The 14,790-nt window shown below is 44.8% G+C and overlaps 1 protein-coding gene across 1 annotated transcript in view; it reads left to right on the top strand.

Moving 5' to 3' along the window:
* The window catches only part of sntg1 (syntrophin, gamma 1), an 807,301-nt gene that overhangs the window by 524,058 nt on the left and 268,453 nt on the right, over positions 1 to 14,790 (top strand). The window contains exon 2 of the mRNA XM_072467795.1: positions 9,960 to 10,014. Coding sequence (XP_072323896.1) covers positions 9,988 to 10,014 — 27 coding nt within the window. The 5' untranslated portion in view covers positions 9,960 to 9,987. The remainder of the gene's footprint in view (positions 1 to 9,959; positions 10,015 to 14,790) is intronic.

The following is a 14,790-nucleotide window of genomic DNA, read 5'->3' as shown; positions in this document are numbered from 1 at the left end:
TCCTTTGTTTAAGAAGAGTAGTAAGGATAATCCAGGGAACTACAGGCCGGTGAACCTTACGTCAGTGGCAGAGAAATTACTGGAGAGAATTCTTCGAGACAGGATCTACTCCCATTTGGAAGCAAATGGACGTATTAGTGAGAGGCAGCACGGTTTTGTGAAGGGGAGGTCATGTCTCACTAACTTGATAGAGTTTTCCGAGGGGCTTGGAGGGCCGAAGGGCCTGTTCCTGTGCTGTACATTTCTTTGTTCTTTGTTCTTTGAGGTCACAAAGATGATTGATGCAGGTTGGGCAGTGGATGTTGTCTATATGGACTTCAGTAAGGCCTTTGACAAGGTCCCTCATGGCAGATTGGTACAAAAGGTGAAGTCACATGGGATCAGAGGGGAGCTGGCAAGATGGATACAGAACTGGCTAGGTCATAGAAGGCAGAGAGTAGCAATGGAAGGGTGCTTTTCTGATTGGAGGGCTGTGACTAGTGGTGTTCCACAGGGATCAGTGCTGGGCTTTTGCTGTTCGTATTATATATAAATGATTTGAAGGAAAATGTAACTGGTCTGATTAATAAGTTTGCAGATGACACAAAAGTTGGTGGAATTGCGGATATCGATGAGGACTGTCAGAGGATACAGCAGGATTTAGATCGTTTGGAGACTTGGGCAGAGAGATGGCAGATGGAGTTTAATCCGGACAAATGTGAGGTAATGCATTTTGGAAGGTCTATGCAGGTAGGGAATATACAGTGAATGGTAGAACCCTCAAGAGTATTGACAGTCAGAGAGATCTAGGTGTACAGGTCCACAGGTCACTGAAAGGGGCAACACAGGTGGAGAAGGTAGTCAAGAAGGCATACGGCACGCTTGCTTTAATTGGCCGGGGCATTGAGTATAAGAATTGGCAAGTCCAGTTGCAGCTGTATAGAAACTTAGTTTGGCCACACTTGGAGTATAGTGTTCAATTCTGGTCGCCACACTACCAGAAGGATGTGGAGGCTTTAGAGAGGGTGCAGAAGAGATCTACCAGGATGTTGCCTGGTATGGAGGGCATTAGCTATGAGGAGTGGTTGAATAAACTCGGTTTGTTCTCACTGGACTGAGGTTGAGGGGCGACCTGATAGAGGTATACAAAATTATGAGGGGCAAAGACAGAGTGGATAGTCAGAGGCTTTTTCTCATGGTAGAGGGGTCAATTACTAGGGGGCATAAGTTTAAGGGTGCGAGGGGCAAGGTTTCGAGAAGATGTACGAGGCAAGTTTTTTTACACAGCGGGTAGTGGGTGCCTGGAACTCGCTGCCGGAGGAGGTGGTGGAAGCAGGGACGATCGTGATGTTTCAGGGGCATCTCTGACAAATACATGAATAGGATGGGAATAGAGGGATACGGACCCCTGAAGTGCAGAAGATTTTAGTTTAGACGGGCATCATGGTCGGCACAGGCCTGGAGGACCGAAGGGCCTGTTCCTGTGCTGTACTTTTCTTTGTTCTTTGTCCTGCCGTGTGGGACCATACGTAACCCACGCCGGCGGGACTCGCCAAAAATGGACGGCCACTCGGCCCATCGGGGCCCGGAGATTCGCCGGGGGGGGGGGCTGCTGCCAACGCCCCCCCCCCCACCCACGAAAAACGGCACCGGAGAATACGGCAGCCGGAGTTGGGGCGGGTTTTGCGCTGCCCACCGGGGATTCTCCGACCTGGCGGCGGTCAGAGAATCCTGCACCAGATTTTGTTAGCTGTTTGCTCAAAGATTAAAATTTCGACAAGAACACATGAAAACTTAAAACAGACACACATGAATATCATTCACAGACATGCAGCAAAACATATCAAATGCTTTAAAACAACAAATGATTACGCCAATGTCCTCTTGTTTCTATTGAAACATGCCACGAATGTCTGTAATTACAAAACTCCACACATGGTTAATTTCCCATAAAGTTAAACCTTACCAATAACATGACTACAACACCCATATATTCATTTGCTCGCATTTGCTCGTAAAGTTCAAACAGTTAATCACTTCTGCTTTTAACTGCCGTATTTGAGTTCCTATCAATCAACACTTAAACCTGATATCCAGTAATTTAGACACATGTTTCTGGGCAATTAAAAAATCAATGAATTGCCTGCTGAAATAGTTAACTCTGCTCCAATTCTATTTTTGCATGAAAAAATCTTAACATTTCATTTGAAACTTGTTTTGAAGAATTCAAATTGAATCACTGCCAAACTGCATCCTGATCATGAGCAGCCAACACAAGCTGGCATTTCTCTTGTCAGGATCTGTTTGAGCAGTATTTTCAATCCCCAGACCCTTTTAATATCTTCCAATGTTTTCCGGCTAATTTCTATTCTTAAATAGTATTTCTAACCCTGGGCCTTCAAGTCTGCAGACCAATCAATCATCTATTCGAAACGACCACATGGTACCTCTCTCAGATTTGAGCCAATTCACTCTGGACACATTCGGTTCGTAAAGAGAGCTCGGGAGTCACCCGATTTCTACAGTCACAGATCTGCCAGGTCTGTTACCTCGCTTCTGCCAATGCATCCTTTCCTGAGCTGTTTTTGTGGCTTCTGCTAACGTTAGCTTTTGTTGTTCTACCTACAAGAACAATGCTCCACTCTGGTGGGGCACTGACCTGCATCAACAAATTAGCCATTGAACCAAAACCCGAGTCTGCCGTATTCCGTCCTGGAACACGGAAAATCTCAGATTCAGGCTCCTTAGGTGTTGGTCCCTTTCTCTCAAACATTGCTCCCAAATGCTGTTTGTGACGCCAAATTTGTCTTGTATTACTCCAAGGGTTCTTTACGACTCGGACACAATGTAATAAAGAGAACAATGACAGAAATTCTCTTTATTAGCAAAAACAATACAAATAAGAATATAATCTAAGAATACAAAACACGAATCTCATGCCCTTCTGCTCATCGGGGACCCCTGGGTCAACGGTGGCTTCGAGATTCGGTTCCTGGCACCAGTCGTGGATCTTAGTCCGAGGCGAAGTCCAACGAACGAGCAAAAGGGCCTGATATTTATACCGTGCAGCAACTAAGTCTAATAGATAAGCAGTTGGGAAAGTCAGAAAGATGGTGCAAATAGTTGGATAAATGAAGTATTAAACAAGCAGAGCGTGGCATGAGAACGCCTGAGTTTGAACATCTAGCGCTTTATGTTCCAGTAAACATCCTGGCCATAGAATGCTGCCAAGTGTCCTTACAGTGAACAGACTAACCCATTCCTCACATAAACATATACGTTTATAATCAGAAGATTTTGGAGATGAAAAAAATGTAAATAGAGTTTTAATCATTAATGTCCTGAATATGGCACTGAAGGCCCAGGTTCGATCCCGCCCCCGCGACACTGTCAATGTGGGGTTTGCACATTCTCCCCGTGTCTGCGTGGGTCTCACCTCCACAACCCAAAGATGGCAGGGTAAGTGGATTGACCATGCTAAATTGCCCTTTAATTGGACAAATTTTTTAAAAAAAGTTAATATCCTGAATATGTATTGCAGCTTTCAAACAAAATTTAACGAATGATGAACTATTAAATTGTGACAATTTCAAAATGGAGTCTGTTTAATTGTAGGGTTTGAATAATAGGAAAGCTATTGCAATCCTGCCAATTCAATAAAGCAAGAAAATGTAAACTAATGAGTAAAAAATATATTGAATCATTTAGGTCCAACTATTTTATGTTTTTAAGTATTCATTTGTCAAAGAAGTGAATATTTGAAGCAGTTAATGTTGTTAAACAAAGTTAACAAGTGAACCTTAATGATGTCACAAAGTCTGATCATACATGACTGACAAGACCAATGTTAGCAGATGTTTTTATGGATTAAAACCTCACCCAGCTTCCACCCATCTCAACAAATATGCAATTTAGATCTGTATTAACTGGGTGAGCCAAACCTAAAATCTCTGGTGCAATACACCGTTGCTATTCTGTCTGATTGACTAATTAATGTTTTATGTATTGATACATAACATATGCCACCAGATTTTAAATTACGTTGAATTATCATCCAATCTATTGTCTTGAATTTGTGTTACTGCTGCACATCATTGAACGGTTAATGTTGCCTTCTGTTTCTAAAATGAAAATGAAGGTTTGCTTACAGGAATTTGCTATGATAATTAGAACAAATTATAAACTCATCTCTTTGGAGCAGATGCAGCCAACATTAATGTCAAGGTTGCTGTTGTATTTCAGAACACTGAATGCCTCAAAGTTGAAGGAAGACATCTAACATGCTAATATCAGGAATAAACAGCTGTTTAGTGTTGTAATCAAATCCTCACAAAATTCTCAGCAATAATTAGACACTGATTGGGTTGAGAACATTTGCTCCACACAGACCGTTTTAGTACAGTGCGTTGTCCCCCAGCATCACTACTGGAGATCAAATCTCATTGATATAACCAATGGCTTTTTAATTAATTTAGCTTGTGTTAAACACCAGGGGCACGATTCACCGGAAAGATTTCTAAGCGTGGTAGCGAGAGGGAACTGCCACGAGCTTCCCGGCACACGGCCCAGTGAGACCAGGAACTCTATTCAACGTTAATTGGTCCACGAAACAAGGCTGATGGGCTTCATGCCGTAAGTGAAGGATTGTCAGCTGATTCGCCGGGACCGCACATGCACAGCCATCCCCACTCGGCTCGCAGCCATGGCGCCGAGAAGACCGGCCCCAAGATTTGGAGATGCAGACCTGGGAAGACTCCTAGAAATGGTGGACGCCAGAAAGGATGTCCTGTTCCCCCGAGGGTTCTAGAGAGTGAGCCACCTGTGCCGCCTGGAGCGTGGTGGCAGCGGCCATCATCTCGGGAAGCGTGACTAGGAGGATTGGCGTCCAGTGCCGCAAAAACGTCAATGACCTACATGGGGCATCACAGGTAAGTTGACACCAACCCCCCCTCCCCCCACCCCACCCTCGAGACCTTTCCGCCCTCATGCGAGCTTCCACCTCCCCAACCGTCCATGCGGCCGTCTACCCTCCCTTCACCCTCCGCTTCAACACCCCCACCCCACAACCCAACCTTCACCACTTTGAACTACGCTTGTAGCTAACGATGCCTTCTCTGTGCCTCCGCAGAATAAGCTCTCCCACAATCGCCGGGAGATTACCCAAACTGTTGGAGTGGTGCTGGACATAGGAATCCTCACGACCTTCGAGGAACAGGCCCTGGAGCTGATGGGGGTGGACGAGGATAGAGTGGTCACCAATGTGGAGGCTGCAGAACGCCGCAGAGATTCGGATCCATTACATCCACCCAGATGGACTGTAAGACGTGAGTTGTCATTGCCATACAGACTGACCCATCCCTCCCACTGACCACATGTTCATTCTCCCACATGTTCTCCAGCTGACGGAACCGGCCCATACGGAGTGGCCTCTTCCCCTGCCTCCCATGAGATCACCTCGGAGGAGAGCTCCGAGGATGCCATGATCGACGTGTCACTGCTGTCACCCCCACCCTTCACCAGCGCAGACACACACACCGCGGTGGGCAACGTTTGTAGTCTGGCTTCTGGGGAACAATCTGGTGAGCACCACACATATTGCTGATGTACATCAGGAAGAGTCAGTAACACCTAGATGAAACAGCAATCGGAGATATGCTGGATTCCAGGACCCAGCTGAATCCAAGCCCGAGGATGAGCCGACGGAACATGCTATCCCGGAGCTGATGGAGACTTTAGAGAGTGGCCAGGACATTCAAAGGGAGATGTCAGCAACACTCCAACAGGTCCATAGTCAGTTGGAGGAGTTCCAGAGATTACAGGCGCAGGCGTGGTACTGGCAATGCGTGGCACTGAAGCTAACACTATAGCATGGCGACCACAGTGGAGATCCTGGTGCGCGACATCGGCAGCATTAGTGAAGGTGTCCAAGGCATCACACAGTCAATGACGGCAATGGCTGAGCTCCTCGGCAGAATATCCGACTTACTGGAGGTTGTGACCCAGTACCAGGCTGACCTTGTTGAGTGCTGCAGGACATGTCCTGCTCTCAGATGGGAATGGCTGAGGTGCTGCGGACCTTCACCAATTGCAGGTGGGCATTGCCAAGGCACTGTATGGCCCAGTCACTGAGGAGCATCGCCGAGGGCGTCGACACCAGGGTGCAGACATCAGGATGCCTCCAAGGCTGTCAGAGTCAGATGAAGCAGGGAGCGTTGGTGTCAACTCACTCCTGCTGCCCAGTGTGGATCATTGACTTACGTCACTGGAGGCCAGTCCTCCTGGTCACGCTTCCCAAGCGGGAAGAGAGGGCGCTGGATGCAACCCAGACCAGTCCCATGGAGTGGGGATGGTGGCCACCAGCTCCCCCGAGCTCCATCAGTCTAACGAGGCTGTGTCTCGCAAACAGGACGCGGGATAGGATGGCATGACTGTGCATGTGCCGCATACCAGTGCGTGGGGGACACTCCAAACCCAGAGCCCGCAGAGGACACTCGCCCTGGGTATCGAAGTCACGGGACATGGTAAGCAGCTGTGCATCCTGGGGACATAACTAGATAGTGGTAAAACAAGGAAGGCTGAGCACGTTGAGGATCAGTGGGGATAGGGGTGGAGGTCGGGAGGGAAGTAGCTAGGGGGCGAGGATGTGGTGGGGAGAGTGGGGCGGCACCATTGTGAGAGTGGGGTATTTTTGGACACTGTGAAATATCAAAAATCCTTCACTGCAACCAGTATGACATCACGTTCACTTTCTTCTGCAGTGCGGGCTGATCTCCAAACACTTGGCCCATCTCTCCGGGCATTCCAACCCCCCAGTGCCCCGCATGCAGGTGATGGGTGTGAGCGAGCACGCAGCAGACAGGCAGGGGTCAGACTGGCATAGATTGAGGAGCATCAGTGCTCAGCTCTCTGTGGCTTACCATCACCCCCTTGCCTTCAACAGTGTCAGGCACAATGTCATGGCATCGCGGTCTGATTGGAATGTTAGGTAATGACTCCCACATGCTACATGGCTTGTCCACCCATGGGAATCATAGATTATCATAGAAGTTGCAGTGCAGAAGGAGGCCATTCGGCCCATCGCGTCTGCACCGGCTCTTGGAAAGAGCACCCTACCCAAGGTCAACACCTCCACCCTATCCCCATATCCTAGTAACCCCACCCAACACTAAGGGCAATTTTGGACACTAAGGGCAATTTATCATGGCCAATCCACCCAACCTGCACATCTTTGGACTGTGGGAGGAAACCGGAGCACCCGGAGGAAACCCACGCACACACGGGGAAGATGTGCAGACTCCGCACAGACAGTGACCCAAGCCGGAATCGAACCTGGGACCCTGGAGCTGTGAAGCAATTGTGCTATCCACAATGCTACCGTGCTGCCGTTTGGAGTTCAAAATTTGGGAAGATGTACATCAGGCAGCAAGTGGTGTCTTCAAAGGGAAATCCCATTGACAAGCAGCGGCTAGAGCAACTCCCACCACCAGAAAATGGAACACCACCACGAAACACACAGCTGGAGGACCGGAGAATGCTTCCTATGTGTTTCAAAACCAGTCTGAAATCATTGCTGGTGCAGATCAGTTTATTGTTGATACCGAGAGTTACATGTCGAAGAAGTAAGACAATGAAGAATGTGACAAAAGGATGGCAGGGTCATGTGTAAGTAATGATAATTAGTGAAGAGTGAATCTATCTTCCTGGAATCTCACTTGAATAATATCTATTGAAGTTGAATCTCAGCTGGATCCTCAAAGTACAATCACCAGCAACATGACAATTAGCTCCTTCAAATAATAACTACATTAATATCTGATTAGAAATGGGTTTTTATATTACATCAATAGTTGTGTTACATCAATAGGTAAAGACAAGATGATCAAATAATACATGTACTATTGTATTTTCTAAATTGCTGGCAATAGTGGAATACCATGTGCAGAAAGTAACATGCTGGGCTGGAATTGTCTAACTGTTTGGATAGATATGCTGTCGGATTTTGTTTGATTACTTGTTAGAGATTAGCAAGTACTTAAACAACAGTTTCTTCTGGAAGACTAACAAACGTTTTAAATTCCATGGCAATCCAAATTTTTACAGGACTCAGATTAAGGTCTTTTTAAAAATAAAATTTAGAGTAGCCAATTATTTTTCTTTTCCGATTTAAGGGGCAATTTCGCACCGAACCAGCACATCTTTGGGTTGTGGGGGGTGAAACCCACGCAGACATGGGGAGAATGTGCAAACTCCACACGGACAGTGACCCAGGGCCGGAATTACAACCCGGGTCCTCAGCGCCGCAGTCCCAGTGCTAACCACTGCGCCACATGCCGCCCTGGGATTAAGGTCATAAATGACTTTCTCATTCTATTTTTTATTTGCTCTTCTCAATAGTAAAATTACTCCAGGCCCGGTTCTCCGGCCTCGTTACGGTCTTGTTCAAGCGAAACAAGACTGGTGTATAGCAGGAGAGGCCAAAAACGAGATCCGCGCCAGGCACCAAACCGTTTGCAATATAACCATCCTGCTCCTATAGGCAAAATCAGGATCTCACCGCAGCGAGGCGAGAAACCAATTGTCATCACTTCATCCCATTTTCCATACAATTAACAGGAGCCACCCCTTATCCAACGGCCTCCTGTTATTCAGCGGCCTGACCAGCAAGGGCTCACACTGGCGCCAATTAACACGACCTTTGAAAACATGAACCTGGCGGAAGGGCTTCTGTGGAGAGCTGAGGAGGTGAGTAGCCATCATTGCTCACAGACAATGAGCCCGGGGGCGCTGGGCTTACCAGCCCAGTGCTCGGTGGGTGGTGAAGAACCCTCGGCTGGGGCCAGGGGACCGAGCGCATGGGTGGGCCGTCATGGGAGGGTGAGGAGGATGGTGGGGGGTAGGAGCTGGGGAAGCAGCAAGGGGGCAACCACTCACAGCACCACCAAGCCAACCGAACCCACCTGACGTGAACAGAAGTGGCAAATCACAGCCAGAGTATCTTGTTGTTGCTGTTTGTGGGAGTTTTGTCTGCCAAGTTTGCCACATGCAGCAGTGACAACAGTTCAGAAAATATTAACGGCTGTAAAGTGCTTTGGGATGGCTAGTGGTCATGAAAGGTTCAATGTTATGTACATTTTTTGTTCTTTTTAATAAACTTCGCTAGTTACCTGTTGAATAGGGTGTAACTGGATTTTTAACAATGTACTAAGTTATTACCACTGCTAAAGAGCTTCCCTTGTGTTGATAAGCTAATTTTATTTTGTGTAATACCAAGTTTTTCCATTATGATAAACGTCCACAAGATGATTATAATTTAAAGTTTGTTTATTATGTTTCAGCTTCTAGTAAGTATGTCCCAATCTTTATTCCACTCTGTAAAATTCCTAAAAGGTGAAGGATAATTAGTGCATTTTACTTACTGTCCACTGTCTGTGAGAATTCTTCAATGTGATTGGCTAATTATTGTTGTTGTTGGATGCCTGGAGATCCTCCTGACTTGGTACCAGATTCAAATTAAGAAGTGAAAAGGTGAAATCTACCCCACAGAAATCAGTAGATCTTTGTGGACATTTTCTTTGAGTTTAGCCGTGATCGGCGTTGCGTAGCTGTTGACTGCAAAATCTGGGCCACTTTATATTCCAAAATTGGATCATGTATACATTTCTTCCATCAAGTTTTGATCATTAGATGTACTGATCAGCCATGCGGCAATGTGAAAAGGAATTCTGAAATTAAGACACTTGTTTGTGCTCTTCTACATCAAAGCATCATCTAATTTATATTCTTTTTCTTCTAATTGGTAATAAATTTCAATCTTCATTTTTATTTTGTAAAGCAGAATGTCAATGCATTGAGGGATAGAATATGCAAACAACTTTACATAATTTGCAACATTCATCAATTATGCAAACTTTCTTGTTCATTATAGCTTAATTAAATGCTCTCTGATTAGGCTGATGCCTTTCTCTCTGTGTGTTTTACAGGCCAGCAATTTTCTTTGTGTTGTAGCACATGGATTTCAGGGCTGGGGCTGAGGAGGTAGGTGAAGTTCTGGCTTTTACCTTGCATGTTGGAATAAAACAAGACGGGAAATCTGCTTTGCATGCTCTTAGATCTTTGCATGGCAAAATTTATCTCGGGGTTGAGGTGTGGGGGTGGGGGGGGGGGGGGGGGGGGGGTACCTGCAATATATTCCCAACGCTGCTTCCAGTGATTGCATTGTGAATGCAACAATGCTGCAAAGTGGTTCAATCCTCCAGCTGCTGGATGCTTTATAACAGTCACTTTGACAGGTGAAAAAGGGTGAACTTTTTCTTAGTGATGAATTTACACAAAAGACAAGGCAAATGATGAAGAAAACTATCAGAACTGTGTAAATAAAACAATTTGCAAGACCTGAAAAACACAAAGAAGGTCATGGAAAGTTAGCAATTTGTGTTAGAATTACAGTTAGAATTACTCTTTCGGAATGCTTTCTGAGAGTAGTACACACAAATGTTCTTTTTCAAAATAATATAATGACATCATTAAGTCACTGTGAAAGGTCAGATGGAGTCTTGGTTTAATGTTTCGCACAAAGAAATTACACTTTCCACGGCATTGAAGCACTTCAGTTCTGTACTGACGTGTCAGAGTAGACTCTGTGCTTAAGTCCCCGCAGTTGGCTTGAACCCACAACTTCTGACACCAAGATAAAAATTCTACCAATTTTAGTTGTCTTACAGATGCAGAGATGTCAGTAATGAAAACAAGCCAGGGGCAGGATGAACGTTAGCAATCATGGAACTGCATTCTTGAAGGCAGGAAGTAGCTGCAGATTGTTGTTGTGGGGACCAGTGACAGACAATTTGGTGTTGGTCTGCTTGAGAAAGATTGTGGCCGGGATTTTCCACCACTCTCCACAGTACATTTTGCAGAGGTGGAGGCGGCCTGCCATTAGCTAGTAGTGGGATCTTCTGGTCTCGCCGCTGTCAACGGGTTTTCCCATTGTTTGAGCCCTCCACCACTGGGGTTCAGGCAGAGGCTGGCCGTCAGCAGGACTGGAAGGTCCTGTCGGTGGGAAAGGCCAGAAAATTCAACCTGTCAGTCTGAAATAGGCTCAGATCACCAAATCAGCCGTATTCTCCTAATATCTTGGCCAACGTTCCTCCCTTAATCAACACCACTATAAACAAATTGACAGATTTTTCATCCCAAGTATAGTTCCTTGAACCTTACTGTGCACAAATACTATTGTGTTTTCCTGCAAAATAGTGCACATCAAAAATAATGAATTTGCCGTAAGATGTGTTGGGACATTCTGAGAAAGTGATCTACAATTCAATTTTGATCTTACTTTGTAAAGTAGCAATGTAGGTTAATGTTTGAATGACAGTAGAAAGACTAATCAGAATCCATCTGTGGTAGAAATAGGGTGGTGTGAATCATTCCCACAAAAATAAGATGGATTGAGTTTATGTTTTGACAGGAAATCAGCACAATACCTGTGGAAATTCCAGGCACCAAATTGCTTAAAGGGAGTAACTGGTGCCAGTGAACCTGAAAAGTATCTACAGCAAACTTAATTTTTGTTACATCTGGACTTAAGTATTTAAATGCCCTCCTTACCAACATCCCATGCTGCGTCTAATTTAATACTCTTTCAGTCACAGCATATCCTGCACCATGTCTTACTCATTCATCATCCTGTTCTTGTAATCATTGGTTCTGTAGGATTTTGACCTCTACAATAAATCCCAAAAAGGACAATCACTAATTTAGAATGTGCACAAACAGGGTTTATTTGGAGCATGGCATGACACACAAGTTAATCCTGTGTTAGTCTTAGTTTAATGTCTCATTCAAAAAAAACTTCCCATAGTCTCGCTGTACCTTGGTTTTGTGCTGGAGCGTCAGGATAGATTTGTGCTAAAGTCATAGTTTTTGAACAGCCAAACAGATGGCTGAGATGAACCTCAAGGAAAAAATATAACCGAGAAAATGTCACACAATCATAATTGGATTTCAATGATATACAATGCAGAATAGTATTTTATTGAGTAGATAATGTAATGCATCTAAAGACATTTCCATTTTCACAATTTTTCTTTTCTTTTCACAAATTATTTTCCCTGAAAACTTGTGTATTGTCAGAACAAAAAACCTGGTTAGCACATTTTGTAATGATCTTTATTTTCAAAACAAAGCACTGGCATGATTGATCACTGTAATAAAATGGGCATAATTATGGAACAGGTTTTGATATGTGAAGTATGCAATACCTTTTGTATTTATCTTTCATACAGTTCCTGCTTACAGACCCTGGTTTACCCAGGGTTCACAATGTCTCCATGCTGGGGTGACACATGTTGTCCGCAAAGCTCACTCTCTTCCATAAAAAGTGCAGAAATCCAGAAGTGTCCATGTCCACAATGTTGTCGGCAATATGGGACAGTTGTTACAGGCTCCTGATATTCCCTCTTATCCCTTAGTGATGAAAATTATCTGCACCGGGAATGGGGGCGAGTATTTGGGTCCCACCTTCCATTCTTGCGCTTTGGCACTGCATCAGGATGGGAATACTCATGGTGTAGATTTACAAGATAACCTGCGTCATATAAAAAATAAAAATCTCAGCTCTATTCATAATCACTATGTACTGTAGCCAGACCAGTGCCTTATATTTGGATTCACCCATCTCAACAAGTCGAAAATATATATCCTGTTCTTAAAAGATTGCAAAATACTATTGATCATATTACTGAACCTGCATTTAATACATTCTTATGATGTTTTCTATCAGTAGTTAATTCCTTTATTTTAAGCTTTTATATTTTTGTTGCTTTTACCTGTGTCCCTGCAGTGCACTCTCTCAGTGACACCCTTTCTTAATTCATTCCCTCATTTAGGGGGCGATTTGGGACCAAATCATTCACTATTTAAATAAAATAGTTGCCAATACTGAAATTCCGAAAGAAAAGAAATAGAAAATGCTTCAAAAATCAAAAAATGGGGTTTTGATAAAGAATCTCTATCAATTTTACCTGTGAATTTGACACTTAGTTATATATTCCTAATGTGTTTCAATTTTTCATGCTCTCTCATTTACCTTGGTGGCTATTATTTTGAGAATACTTTATATTGGGGTTAGGGGTAAGGTGGTGCTTCTTAAATTCTCTGCAGGCGAACAATCACTTTATTTCTGAGATCTTTACATTTTCACCCTACAATTCACAGTGGTGTGTGACGAATACAGGGAAAGACTACTGACATGAATAGGCTAAGGTAAAAACTAAACAAACGAATGGGAGCCGGCCATTATTTTTTCGTCAAATGTGGAGGCATTACCAAACTATGTTAGTTGGAGCTCCAACGAATGAGGTGAACTTAATGAGCTGCTCGTTGAACAATTACAAAGATTAATATTGCAAAATAATGAAACACGCTTTGGGGGGAAAAAGCCTTAAAGTAAGATTTTGGAATGTACATTTAAACCCTAGAATTGGACTGTTGTTTGTTCAGCCTTATAACCTGCTTAAAGCTGTACATTTAGTTCAGAAGTTGTGCATAATAGAAAATGTCTGCCCTGTGCATCACATTGCAATGTTTAGAAATTTCCTGACTACACAATATGTTAGAGCAAATGAACTCTAATTGAGATACCTCAGGGAAGCCTGGTATCTATTTATCAGTGAATGTCATTATTTAACACAGCCAAAATGTAACATTGGTAAAGAAATTATCGGAGCAAAATGGTTTGGATTACATGTGGTCTGGGGAACGCATTTTTTCAAAACGGGTTATTTTTTTTTTAAATCACTTTTGGACTGCTGTTGGAGATTATTCACTTTACACATTACACGCTCAGTTAGCGGCATTTTTATTTCTGAAAGTTTGAGGTTTCTGCTCCACTATGGATTTCAACATGTAATCTGGGCTGAAACTTTGGTATAGCAGCAAATAGTGTTGCATTATTGGCAAGGCCAATTTTTGGTTAAGATAATGGTCCTGATTTGGCAGTCAGTGGCAAAATGATGCACTCGCTGCTAAACTTGGAAGAAACCCGCCCAAAAGGATCTAGTAACATTTGTGGCATAGATTCCGGGCGTGATTCTCTGGCCTCGTTGCATTCTTACTCAAGTGAGACGAGGCCGGTGAATAATGGGAGAGGTGGAAAACCCCGGTCGCCAAACTGTTTGCGATGCACACAGCCCTCTCCCGAGGTGAAATAGAGTTCTCGCCATAACGTGCTGAGAAACCAATTATCACCACATAAGCTCTACTTCCATACAATTAACGGGAGAGACCCCAAATCCAAAGGCCTCCCATCATTCCTCGGTCTCCCTACCAAGTGGTCCCGCTGGCGCCGATTGGTACTCCATTCTAAGACGTAAACCAGGCAGATGGGCTCTTGCGGGGAGCCTAGGAGGTGAGTAGCCACCTTCATTCACAGGAAATGAGCCCGGGGGCACTGGGCATGCTGCACTGTGCTCGGGAGGGCGGGTTGGTGGGGGGGGGGGGGGGGGGAGGGGAGTGCAGTACAGCCCCGGTAGGGGGTGGGCCACCATGGGAGCTGGAGGTATTGAGGCTGGGGGGATCTCTACAGGGCAGTGGGTGGGACGGGACGGGGATGTGCGCGGATCCGCCATGCCAACCCCTGTACCGCATGTTCACGTACCGGGGGCAACACTAGACCCTGCCTGTCTGCCCCACCCACCACCCATAAATCCCAGTGACGGCAGAGGCCTTTGCCAGTGCGGTTGAAGGCTATTTCTATTAGGGAATTGGCAATTGTGGTTTAGAGAGCACTTCACACATCCCACGTGAATCCTCGTG

Source organism: Scyliorhinus torazame, chromosome 11, assembly GCF_047496885.1.
Source record: "Scyliorhinus torazame isolate Kashiwa2021f chromosome 11, sScyTor2.1, whole genome shotgun sequence".
Lineage (NCBI taxonomy): Eukaryota > Metazoa > Chordata > Chondrichthyes > Carcharhiniformes > Scyliorhinidae > Scyliorhinus > Scyliorhinus torazame.
This window is presented reverse-complemented; position numbering and strand designations above follow the sequence as displayed.